Genomic DNA, 13,764 nt, shown 5'->3' on the forward strand with positions numbered 1-13,764 from the left:
CATATATATCATATATACTTATCCCATTATTCACCCCCAAAGTGAATTCCTAGTATTTCATAGTTGTACAACTCTTACCCAAAGAGTTAAACTCTGGTGTGAGTTCTCTGATGCTGCATAAGGCCTGATCTATGCCTAAATGTTTTCTTACATTCACTACATTCATAAGGCTTTTCTCCAGTGTGGATTCTCTGGTGCTGGGTGAGGGCTGAGCTCTGATTGAAGGATTTTCCACATTCATTACATTCATAAGGTTTCTCTCCAGTGTGAATTCTTTGATGTTCAGTAAGGATAGAGCTTCTACCAAAAGCCTTACCACATTCAATACATTCATAGCCTTTGTCTCCAGTGTGAATTTTCTTATGCTGAATAAGGGCTGAGCTCCGGCTGAAAGCTCTCCCACATTCACCACATTCATAAGGTTTCTCTCCAGTGTGAATTCTCCGATGCCGGATGAGCTCTGAGCTGCCCCTGAAAGCTTTTCTACACTCACAACATTCGTAGGGTTTTTCACCACTATGAATTCTCTGATGTCTAACAAGGTCTGAGCTCAGACTAAAGGCTTTGCCACATTCTTTACATGCATAAGGTCTCTCTCCAGTATGAGTTCTCTGATGTCTAATCAGCTTTGAGCTCTGGCAAAAGGCTTTCCCACAGTCGAAGCACTCATAGAGCTTTCCCCCAGCGTGAATTCTCGGTTGTGTTATAACATTTGAGTTCAGACTGAGACTTCCTTCACCTTCATTACATTCCAGGACACTCTCTTCTGTGGAGATTTCCTTGTTGAAGCTTGTCAGGCTAAAATGTCTTTCCTGGGAAGGGAGCTGACACATTTTGTCCCCTGAAGCACTTCCTTTTGGCTTCTCAAAATTGTCCAGACCTCCCAAAGCTTCTTCAACTACCTGTCCTGAAGGAGTTTCCCCAGGGAGTCGTCTTGAGGATATCATGGCTGCTGATGCCACACATTCAATCATTTCTTGCTTTGCTGTCAACAATTTGTCAGCCACCAGCTTGCCATCTAAAAATGTGAACAGAAAATGCAAGTGTCATTTGCTCCCCATGTTGGAAGAAAAGAACTTACTGTAGCAGAAACAGAAAATAAACCAAATGAAATAGGTATTTACCTATTAGAAAGAAAACTCTTAAAAACTAGCTTCCCAACCTAGAATTTAGAAAAGTGGCCTGTGGTAGGGAGAGTTGGCACCCTCAGAGAGTAATATAGACTAGAATGAGAGTCAGCATTGGAAAGGAGGGATGGTGAACAGAGCAAGAAATTAGTTAAAGGAGATAGTGATAAACAGGAGTAGCAGTGAGAGACCAGGAAGCTGGGAGACAATCTTGGGTTAGAGGAGAAGATGTGCTTTTAGGTAGTGAAGGAAAGGAAAAGAGGAGATAAAGAGTAATTAGAATAAAGACAGATGTCTAAGAGTCTTGAATCAGCAGTGCTTCTACAAAAATAGGAGAGCAGGAGATACAATTAGGAAATGCTTTAGAGGTTAGAATTGGACAGAGGTAGGTGGTACAAAGGTAAATTGCAGATTCTGGCAGGTTCTAAGTTGATCAAATGATTATAAGCAAATAGAATAAGACATGCAGAGCATAAGAAAAGTAATATTGTGAGTTCCTGACTCATTCTGGGGTCAGGTGGGAGTCTTCTATGTTCACTTTTTTATGTATAAATGGTCAAAGATGGTGGATGGAAACAAGAGGCAGATGTGACTGCCTGGTGCCAAACCTTCCGCTCTCACATGACACGCCCCTCTCATTTTTAGATTTCTAGTAACTCAGAATAGGAGACTACTGGATGATGGCTGAGGTAACTTCAATTATTTTGAGTGGAGAAAATCTGAAGAACTGTTAAGTTACTTTCGTCCCCCCCAAAGCCCTCTAAACTTATATGCATTTTACAGATCAGGAAACGAAGGCTCAGAGAGGCTATATCACTGAGGTAAGGGAACAGAATTAATAACTGGTAGAGTCAGGATTCTAACAAAGATGCTTAACATCAAGGCTTGCACTTTCCCCCTATGTCATCTGCTTTCCCTACTGGAAGGAAGCAGGGCTGTAGTTGCACTAAGAAAAAAAAATTAATTTAAAAACCATTTTTATTTAGCTTCAGAAAAGTCATGTTTTTCTATAAAAACAATTACTTCTTTTTGATATTCTTGGAGTTCATCACACTTCAAACACAACAATAAAGGCTCACAATGATTACCTGACCAAAGCACGGGGCTATCCAGCTTCCCTTTTCCTCACTCCTTACCAGAAATCACAGATGGACAACACTGCCTCTTAGATCAGGACAGAACACTAAAATTCACACTGTTCTTGGATCTTAAATAGAAATTTAAATTACTCAAGGCTATGCTCGTTCAAAAAGGGAAAATTTATGAATAAAATCATAATATATAAAAAAGGCAGAAGAATAATAAGCACCAACTTGGTTAAAGTCAGAGACCTGACAACCTAATGAGAAATCTTGTGAAAGTAGTAAATAGGTCAAATTATAAAGAGTATACATTATAAAGGGTATAAAGTGGCAATAAAATTGTGTAGGGACAAATTTAGGGCTGTGAAAATTAGAAAAGCAATGTAATTTATAGGATTTAAAATACTTCTTCAAATTCTATAATCACATGAGGACAAATTATGAGACCAGGGAAAAATCTTGACCTTAGATGTATTGATCAGGAAAATACCAAGACTCTTATTCTTTCAACTATATATGTATATTACATTTTTAAAAATTAGGATAAACAGTTAACTAGAGTAATTCCTGGAAATGACAGAGATTAAAAGTAGAATATGAGATGATTACTTGAATATTTAGAAATATTGGTACAAAAATAATCCAAATAATCTAATTGATATCTTCCAAGAGTGAATGATAATTTACAATCAAGCCCAAAGTCCAGATGCTGGAGGGCAGAGTACAGATTATAGGAAGCTCTTTGGAAGAGAAATAAGCCACAGGTTCCTCTGTAGAAGAGCTCTTCTATATAACATCCCCTCACCCCATCCCACTACTTCCCTACCTTTTCAGTGACCTGTATGGTCTAAAATCATCTTAACTCGGACTTGGCCTTTAATTGCACATGGACAAATATGATTCAGCCTTAATACTATATAGATGATGCTCCACTACCCACTCAGATCCCCTTCACCAACACAGTGCCTCCTTCCCCCAGCTGCTGTGAGTGTTGGCTCCTAACGACCCACAGCTTCCCTCTTCTCTGGAGCGTTGCCCTGGCTGATGAAAGCCACCTGGCCTAGGAAATTACTTCCACCCTCACTGCCCCCCAACCCCGCCTCAAGAAGGAACAACTCAGCAGTACAATTATGCTCCAGGGGGTCCTCCCAAAGCCCCACCTCATGGATTAAGCCAAGGCTAGGTTTTACCCGAGACCATATCATTGCTTGATCTTTTCCCTTCCTAACCCTACCTCTCTCACTCCATCACAGAGTTCTCCTGAGGAGCATGCCCTCAGTAAACCACCTGCACTCGAATCTCCATCTCAGGCTCTTCTTCTAGCAAAACATACTGCTAGGCTAGTGAAGAAGCTAAGGAAAATTATATATTATATTATATAACCAAGAGTGTAAGGTTATAAAAATGACATGGCAACTCTTACAATCCTATCAAGGTGGATTCCTCCAATGATTTAATCCTTATTGACCTAGGTAAAAGATGTGAAATGATCCACATTAATTCTTCAGAGGTGGAGCTAAGACCCTCAAGACTAAAAAAAGATCAGCATAATGAGATTTATCAGAAACCCAGTCAAGGCCATTCAAGACCATATACTTAGAAATCAGGCATAAACGGAGGATGAGGACATTTTGCTAAGGCCAAGGAAGGCTGGAAGATGGAATCACTGTGGCCATAAGTTGATTGAGTCAACAACATAATACCACTGTGAAGGGGCAAACAAATAAAAATATATAGAGTGCAACAAATAAGAGTTGGGGCTGTGTGTGAATCTACCTTGTAAATTGACCAGATCTTCATTAGAGTACTTTATTTTTTTATGCCTGTACTTCAAATGAATGTGGAGAAACTGAAGCACATCCAGAGGAATGAGCTGTGATGACCGGAGAGATGGAACACAGATGGAATCAGAGGCAGTGAGATGCTTAGTTAAAAGAAAGTCAAAGGGCAGTGTACTCATTACCTTCAAGAACAGGTGTGTTTTATGAGGATTCTGCTAAACAAATAAAATAAAATGGAATTAAATTAAAACTGGAAGTAGTTCATATGGACACAGAGAAGAAGTTTAATACCGTTTTAGTTTGCCAGTCTGCCTGCTGTAACAAAATACCATACACTGGATGGCTTAAACAACAGAAATTTATTTTCTCACAATTCTGGAGGCTGGAAGTCCAAGATCAAGGTGTTGGCAGGTTTGGTGTCATTTGAGGTCTATCTCTCCTTGGCTTGCAGTGGCTCCTTCCCACTGTGTCCTTATACGGTTGTCCCTCGATTTGTGTTATGGTCCAATCTCCGCTTCTCACAAGAACACCGTCATATTGGATTAGGGCTCAACCTAACAATCGCATGTTAACTTATTTACTTCTTTAAAAGCCCTATCTCAAATACAGTCACATTTTGGGGTACTGGGTGGGGCTGGGCTTCAACATAGAAATTGGGGGGACATAATTCAGGCCACAACAAATATCAGTATGAAAAGCTCAAGAACGACTTAAAAAATTACAGCACAGTCTCTGTTCCTCAAGACCTTAAAAGAAGGAAATAGAAGTAATCGACCCTAACTGATTTAGATGTTTACCTACTTTAAGGCAGGGGACTTGAGGAGATGATTTTTTTAAATCCACTTGAATGTAGTTTTTGCTTGACGCGGAAAATATTTAAGTGGGCTTACTTGGCTAATGATGTGGGGGGGGGCGGGGCTGGGAGGGAGTTTCCTAGGAGGTCTCAGTGTACAGATGCATGGATACCTTTGGTGAATGCCAAGGTCCAAGATCTAGCCCTTGACCTTGTGGCCTCATAAACCTAACTTTATCATCATACAATGCATAGATTTACCTCTTGGGGTTAACTCTCATTAGCCAAGCTCATGAAACTGAGCAATAAAACCATAACAAAAATTAATGAGTAATTTAACTGTCACACAGACCAGATTAGACTAATGTACGTTTTTATTATAGCTAAGCTTCATAGGAATTTAATAAGATTGCTTGGTAAAGATGAAATCAGAAGGGTAGTTGGCTGTAACAAACTTGTTAATGAGAACAAGTTAATAGGCCTGATGTACATGCTGCCCATAGGGATGATTTTGCCAATAACATAATCAAAGCCCTTTTGGTCAGCTTCAAATCCACCCTTCAGTGCCCTGCCTGTGCTACACTTCTCCCTGGCCAGCTGACAACGATGTGAACTTTAACAGTAGGGGCTGAACAGACCCTGGAGGAGGAAGGGGCTTTTCTTCCTGGTGCTGGTGTGCTCTCTTTTTCCCTGCAATGTGTGGGGGACCCAGCAGTGCCAATCAGTTTCAGGGGCACCATCCCTGAGGGTGGCTTTGCAGCAAGTTCTGTGTCATGGCACCTCCCCATGGTGGGGGGGGGCGCTCCTGGCACCCCAGAGGGTAGCTTCTCAGTGAGTTCTGCCCCCTAGAACACACACTTTCCCCCCACCCATGAATGGCTTTCCTTCATACCCCAAAGAGCAGTTTCCCAGCAAATCTGCCAGCAAGCACTCAGGGAACATCTCCATCCAGTGGGCCATAGCTGTGTCCTCTCCAACAAGATCTGGATCTCAGTTCTGCCAAGGGAGGGGGAAGATGCAGCACCCTCTTGCAGATTTGTTCCTTTCTTGGGCGCTCTGCCTCAACCCTAGAGACTCCCTGTATGTGTTATTTCTGCATACTTTATGGGGGTTTTAAAAACTAATTAGTAAGTAATCCTCTGTCATAATTAATAATTCTTAACATTAAATTTTCCCTTTTCAAGTTACTATGTGGTTTCTCTTATTGATACATTATGCATCTCCATCTTAGGGACTGCCTTGTCAGTAGGACCATAATATTAAAAAACCAGAATACTGCTCTTTGAATATTATGGAGGTTATTAGAGAATTTTATTAGAGACCTTAATTCTTAACCCCAAATTAGAAATTATATTGGAATTTCAGGTTCTAGGCAGAGCCAATGGAAGAATATTTCTAGGCAAGGGGGCTTTTTCGCAGCACTTAATGACAGTCATAAGAGGCAGTTATTAAGAAAATGACCCATGCCACGGATTTAAGCCCTCACCTCCGCCCTCAACCCCCAATGGACTGTGGCGCCTCACCTCTCTCACAGTAACCCTGGGGCTCCTGAATCTCATTCTTGCCCTGGTTCTCCAAGGGCTCGAGCTGGATACTCAGCGACTTCAGTGCTTCCACAGATGTCATTTCCTTCCAGATCATTCCTTGGCCATGAGCTGTGTCCTAGGAGTAATCAAGTACCAACACTATGATCCTGAGGACATACAAGAGGAAAACCCCTAGATTAACAGGGCAGGGCAGCCAGAATCAGAAACTCATTCAGATGATTAGATAGAAAACAACAAGACGAAAAGCTCTAGTGACTTGATCCCAGTGCACAAATAATAACCCAAAGGACAAAAATTTTATAATTCTCGGGAAGCCCAGTCAAGGCCGCTCAGAATGGCTTCCTCATTAACTTACAGTCGGTAAAACAAGCAAATAAAACACCTACTTACCTGTTGCCTTGGTTCGTCAAGCTCTTTCTCCAGCTCCTCCAGCATCACCACGGCTTCCTCTCCACTCCCTGGTTGGTTCTCTCGAAGCCAGGTCTGCAGCTCCTCTGGCAGGATGCTCAGGAACTGCTCCAGCACCAGCAGCTCCAGGATCTGCTCCTTGCTATGCACCTCTGGCCTCAGCCACTGACAGCACAGCTCACGGAGCCGGTTCAGAGCCTCCCGGGGCCCCGCGGAGTCAGAGTAACCGAACTGCCTGAACCGCTGGCGGAAGGCCTCCTGACTATAGGCATTGCCCTGAAGGCCAAAGTCCTGCCCCCAAACATAATTTTCTTCTTCGACCTTCACAATTATGAGTCCTTCCTGCTCTTTTGGAGCATGGTAGACCAAGGCTGCCGACTTTCCTGCCATTCTGGGCAGAGATAGTCTGAAGAGGCTGCCTAGTTGAAGCGGGGAGGGGATGGACGTCTAGTGTCTGAGAGATTCTTTCTGAATTCCAGTTCTCCAGAGAGCTCCTGAGGTGGACAATGCTAATATCACACAGAGAAAAAAATGTGTTTAGAATATAAATTCAGGTGTTTGAAAACCCGTTGCCACCAAGTGTAGCACTGTAAAGAAAACTGACTAAAAGGGAGCTTCCGTGTAAATAATACATTTATAGATGATTCAGGATTTTTCTCAGGATGTAAAACGGAAAAGTTAAAGTACCACCGAAATAAATTCAACTTTTGGTAACAATGTTAGAGACAACATTAGGGATAATAACTAATGCTTATAAATCATGGAAATCAGGAAAAATACTATAGTATATTATCAGCTCTCAGAATAATAACCACCATTTTACTGAGCACCTACTAGATGCCAAGCACTAGCTAGATACTTGACATAAATTTAATATAATTTCCCTAATAATTCTATAAGGATAATCATAATTATGCCCATTTTCCAAATGAGGCTACTGAGAATCACAAGGGGACCAAAAACACACAGCCAGTAAGCAGCAGAATGGCTCTCTGCAACCAGAGGACTTATTAGCTCTTTCTATTAAGCCATAGGGTCTCCCCAAAGAAGGGAATTTGCACTTAATAAACCTACTATGGGCCAGGCACTTTACAAATACAATTTTTTGACACTTGTAAATAACACTAATAGGTATGTATTATCAGCTCCACTTTACAGATGAGGAAACTGAGGTTCTTGAAAGTTAAGTAATTTGCCCAAGGCCCCAAACTGGTATATGGCAAAGTCAAGACATGAACCTAGAGTAGCCCAACTCTAAAGCACTTGTTTTTTTAAATTACAGAATGGGTTAATGCCCAGGACAATCTTGGTTGCTACTATAAATTAAGAATGAGGGTGGGGCTTCCCTGGTGGCGCAGTGGTTGAGAGTCCGCCTGCCGATGCAGGGGACACAGGTTCGTGCCCCGGTCTGGGAAGATCCCATATGCCGCGGAGCGGCTGGGCCCGTGAGCCATGGCCACTGAGCCTGCGCGTCCGGAGCCTGTGCTCCGCAACGGGAGAGGCCACAACAGTGAGAGGCCCGCATACCGCAAAAAAAAAAAAAAAGAAAAGAAAAAAAAAGAATGAGGGTGAAGGACTTCCCTGGTGGCACAGTGGTTAAGAATCCACCTGCCAATACAGGAGACAGGTTCAAGCCCTGGTCCAGGAAGATCTCACATGCTGCGGAGCAACTAAGCCCGTGTGCCACAACTACTGAGCCTGCACCCTAGAGCCCATGTGCCACAACTACTGAAGCCTGTGCACCTACAGCCCGTGCTCTGCAACAAGAGAAGCCACTGCAATGAGAAGCCCGCGCACTGTAACGAAGAGTAGCCCCCACTCGCCACAACTAGAAAAAGCCCACGCACAGCAACGAAGACCCAACGCAGCCAAAAATAAATAAATAAATATATAAAAATTTTAAAAATCTGCTTTCTAGGGCTTCCCTGGTGGCGCAGTGGTTGAGAGGCCGCCTGCCGATGCAGGGGACATGGGTTCGTGCCCCAGTCCGGGAAGATCCCACATGCCGCGGAGGGGCTAGGCCGGTGAGCCATGGCTGCTGAGCCTGCGCATCCGGAGCCTGTGCTCCGCAGCGGGAGAGGCCACAACAGTGAGAGGCCCGCGTACCACAAAAAAAAAAAAAAAAAAAAAAAAAAAAAAAAAATCTGCTTTCTAAAAAAAATAAAAATAAAAAAATAAGGGTGAAAATGTTAGGAAAAGGTAATGGAGAATGGCCAGGGTGAATGTACAAAAAAAGGAAGAATTTTTCTGTTTTTTTAAAATGTTTAGTTCTTTATTTATTAATTTTAATTTATTTACTTTATTTATTTTTGGCTGTGTTGGGTCTTCGTTGCTGTGCACGGGCTTTCTCTAGTTGCGGAGAGCAGGGGCTACTCTTCGTTGTGGTGCGCAGGTTTCTCATTGCAGTGGCTTCTCTCATTGCAGAGCATGGGCTCTAGGTGTGCAGGCTTCAGTAGTTGTGGCACATGGGCTTAATTGCTCCACCTGCATGTGGGAACTTCCCAGACCAGGGCTCGAACCTGTGACCACTGCATTGGCAGGCGGATTCTTAACCACTGTGCCACCAGGGAAGCCCGGAAGAATTTTTCCTGACTTTAAGTCACAAGGTTCTGAGACAGCACAAAGGAAAGAGGAATGGATTCCTTCATCCACTATCTCAACAATATTTGAGCTATGTGCTAGGCAGTGTACTGAACAGGACTCTCAGGATTCAGAGGTCTGTCTTCAAGGACTCCTAGTTTAATAAGGGAAAGTGACAGGGAAACAGGCAAACACAGTGCAATACATCCAAGGATGGAGGGAAGCAGACAAGGTAGCCCGGTAAGATGACTAAGACCAGGAAGAACTGACTGCCTGGGGGAACCATCTCAGCAGAGTCTGGTATGAGTGAGCTGGGTGGAGCTGTAGAGGGAGGTCATTCAGGCAAGGAGCATGTGGCCCACTGAGGAAACTGCAGGTGATTCAGAAAGGCCAGGCTCATGGCTATGGCTCAGAAACAGCCATGCATGGCCCTCAGACTTGTTGAATCAGAATCTCCATGGGTGGGGCTTCAATAAGTGCCACAAATGCTTCCGATGTGCGGCCAGGGTAAAAACCCTGGGCCAGAGCCTTGGCAGAGTTAAGGAATAATGAGAGGAGGAACCTAAACACAGAGAAACTTGGGGACATTTTTCTGCTTAATTTTGTAGTATTTGGAAAATACTAAATACATTTCTTTAGTTCTTATTACAACAATTGACATTTAAGAAATCCCATGATGATGCATTGTCAGATCTATGCATCAGTATAAATACTATGCCTCAGCAACTTGTCCTCCATTGGGGGGCTGAGGAATTATCGGTGTTCCTTCTCCATCTCCTTCGCAAGTCCATCCTCCTTTACATCAGAGGTCCACAGGTTAGCCCTTAGTCCACCACTGTTCTCATGCTCTCCCAGGCAATCTCATCCTTACCCTCGGTTACCATCGATCTCTAGTCTGGACCTCTCATCTGAGCTCCAGCCCTATTTATCCATTGTGACTCACATCCATCACAACTCTTTTTCTTTTTGTTAAAATTTATTTATTTATTTATTTATTGGCTGCGTTGGGTCTCTGTTGCTGCGCGCGGGCTTTCTCTAGTTGCAGCAAGTGGGGGCTACTCTTCGTTGCGGTGCACGAGCTACTCATTGCAGTGGCTTCTCTTGTTGCGAAGCATGGGCTCTAGGCGTGCGGGCTTCAGCAGTTCTGGCTCACAGGTTCTAGAGCTCAGGCTCAGTAGTCGTGGCACATGGGCTTAGTTGCTCTGTGGCATGTGGGATCTTCCTGGACCAGGGCTTGAACCCGTGTCCCCTGCATTGGCAGGCGGATTCTTAACCACTGTGCCACCATGGAAGCCTCATCATAACTCTTTTTGAATTTCTCAAAAGGACCTCAAACTCAGCACATCCATGATCAACTGATGATTCCTCCCACCCCAACCTGCTCCTCTCCCAGTGATTCCCCTCTCGCAAGTAGGAACAACAATACGGCTGCACTGCCAGAAACCTGGAAGCATTCCTAATACCTCCTTCCTGTATTTAATGCAAATTAAGTCCTATTGATTTTATTTCCTATTTCCAGAATCTGCTCTTTCCCATCTCTGCCACCACCTTCTTCATGCCAGCAACTATCCTTCCTGTTACACTGTACAATAACCCACAGTCTATTTATAGTGTAACCACAGTGACTTCTTCAAATTGCAAATCTCATCCTGTTCCTCTGACTAGTTTTAAAAAAGAAAAAGCAAAAACAAAAACAAAAACAATAGATAACCAACAAGGACCTACTGTACAGCACAGGGAACTCTGCTCCATATTCTATAATAACCTAATGGGAAAAGCATTTGAAAAAGAATAGATACAGGGGAGGAGGAACCAAGACGGTGGAGTAGAAGGACGTGCTCTCACTCCCTCTTGTGAGAACACCAGAATCACAACTAGCTGCTGGACAATCATCGACAGGAAGACACTGGAACTCACCAAAAAAGATACCCCACATCCAAAGACAACGGAGAAGCCACAGTGAGACGGTAGGAGGGGTGCAATCACAGTAAAATCAAATCCCATAACTGGTGGGTGGGTGACTCACAGACTGGCAAACACTTATACCACAGAAGTCCACCCACTAGAGTTAAGGTTCTGAGTCCCACGTCAGGCTTCCCAACTGGGGGTCCGGCAACGGGAGCAGGAATTCCTAGAGAATCAGACTTTGAACACTAGTGAGAATTGATTGCAGGACTTCGACAGGACTGGGGGAAACAGAGACTCCACTCTTGGAGGGTACACATAAAGTAGTGTGCACATCGGGACCCAGGGGAAGGAGCAGTGACCCCGGGGGAGAGTGACCCAGACCTACCTGCTAGTGTTGGAAGGTCTCCTGCAGAGGCGGGGGGTGGCTCTGTTTCACCGTGGGGACAAGGACACTGGCAGCAGAAGTTCTGGGAAGGACAACTTGGTGTCAGCCCTCCCAGAGTCTGTCATTAGCCCCACCAAAGAGCCCACTTACGCTCCAGTTTTGGGTTGCCTCAGGCCAAACAACCAACAGGGAGGGAACCCAGCCCCACCCATCAACAGTCAAGTGGATTAAAGTTTTACTGAGCTCTGCCTACCAGAGCAACAGTCAGCTCTACCCACCACAAGTCCCTCCCATCAAGCCTCTTAGATAGCTCATCCACCAGAGGGCAGACAGCAGAAGCAAGAAGAACTACAATCCTGCAGCCTGTGGAACAAAAACCACATTCACAGAAAGATAGACAAGATGAAAAGGCAGAGGGCTATATACCAGATGAAGGAACAAGATAAAACCCCAGAAAAACAACTAAATGAAGTGGAGATAGGCAACCTACCAGAAAAAGAATTCAGAATAATGATAGTGAAGATGATCTAGGACCTCGGAAAAATAATGCAGGCAAAGATCGAGAAGATGCAAGAAATATTTAACAAAGACCTAGAAGAATTAAAGAACAAACAGAGATGAACAATACAATAACTGAAATGAAAACTACACTGGAAGGAATCAATAGCAGAATAACTGAGGCAGAAGAACAGATAAGTAACCTGGAAGAGAGAATGGTGTAATTCACTGCTGCGGAACAGACTAAAGAAAAAAGAAAGAAAAGAAATGAAGACAGCCTAAGACTCTTCTGGGACAATATTAAATGCACCAACATTCACATTATTAGGGTGCCAGAAGGAGAAGAGAGCTAGAAAGGACACAAGAAATATTTAAAGAGATTATAGTCGAAACCTCCCTAACATGGGAAAGGAAATAGCCACCCAAGTCCAGAAAGTGCAGTGAGTCCCATACAGGATAAACCCAAGGAGAAACATGCCAAGACACATAGTAATCAAATTGGCAAAAATGAAACACAAAGAAAAATTATTGAAAGCAGCAAGGGAAAAACGACAAATAACATACAAGGGAACTCCCATAAGGTTAACAGCTGATTTCTCAGCAGAAACTCTACAAGCCATAAGGGAGTGGAATGATATAAAGTGATGAAAGGGAAGCACCTACAACCAAGATTACTCTACCTGGCAAGGATCTCATTCAGATTCGATGGAGAAATCAAAAGCTTAACAGACAAGCAAAAGCTAAGAGAATTCAGCACCACCAAAGTAGCTCTACAACAAATGCTAAAGTAACTTCTCTAAGTGGGGAACACAAGAGAAGAAAAGGACCTACAAAAACAAACCCAAAACAATTAAGAAAATGGTCATAGGAACATACATATCGATAATTACCTTAAACGTGAATGGATTAAATGCTCCAACCAAAAGACACGAGCTCGCAGAATGGATACAAAAACAAGACCCATATATATGCTGTTTACAAGAGACCCACTTCAGACCTAGGGACACATAGAGACTGAAAGTGAGGGGATGGAAAAAGATATTCCATGCAAATGGAAATCAAAAGAAAGCTGGAGTAGCTATACTCATATCAGATAAAATAGACTTTAAAATAAAGAATGTTACAAGAGACAAGGAAGGACACTACGTAATGATCAGGTGATCAATCCAAGAAGAAAATATAACAATTAAAAATATATATGCACCCAACATAAGAGCACTTCAATACATAAGGCAACTGCTAACAGCTATAAAAGAGGAAATCGACAGTAACACAATAATAGTGGGGGACTTTAACACCTCACTTACACCAATGGACAGATCATCCAAAATGAAAATAAATAAGGAAACAGAAGCTTTAAATGACAAAATAGACCAGATAGATTCAATTGATATTTATAGGACATTCTATCCAAAAACAGCAGATTACACTTTCTTCTCAAGTGCACATGGAACATTCTCCAGGATAGATCACAACTTGGGTCACAAATCAGCCTCAGTAAATCTAAGAAAATTGAAATCATATCAAGCATCTTTTTTGACCACAATGCTATGAGATTAGAAATGAATTACAGGGAAAAAAACATAAAAAGCACAAACACATGGAGGTTAAACAATACGTTACTAAATAACCAAGAGATCACTAAAGAAACCAAA

General features: G+C 42.9%; 2 protein-coding genes across 2 annotated transcripts in view; one reads left to right on the forward strand and one right to left on the reverse strand.

Annotated features, from left to right (window-relative positions):
- The window catches only part of LOC132436230 (zinc finger protein 271), a 51,082-nt gene that overhangs the window by 11,528 nt on the left and 25,790 nt on the right, over window positions 1-13,764 (forward strand). The gene's annotated exons all lie outside the window — the stretch shown is intronic.
- On the reverse strand, window positions 87-7,131 carry ZSCAN30 (zinc finger and SCAN domain containing 30). The gene is made up of 3 exons (XM_060028897.2): window positions 6,721-7,131; window positions 6,307-6,445; window positions 87-1,018 (listed from the first exon to the last, which is right to left on the reverse strand). The coding sequence occupies exons 1-3, from the start codon at window positions 7,126-7,128 to the stop codon at window positions 87-89; spliced, it is 1,479 nt and encodes a 492-aa protein (XP_059884880.1). The 5' UTR covers window positions 7,129-7,131.

The sequence above is a fragment of the Delphinus delphis genome, chromosome 13 (assembly GCF_949987515.2).
Source record: "Delphinus delphis chromosome 13, mDelDel1.2, whole genome shotgun sequence".
In the NCBI taxonomy this organism is placed as follows: Eukaryota; Metazoa; Chordata; class Mammalia; order Artiodactyla; family Delphinidae; genus Delphinus; species Delphinus delphis.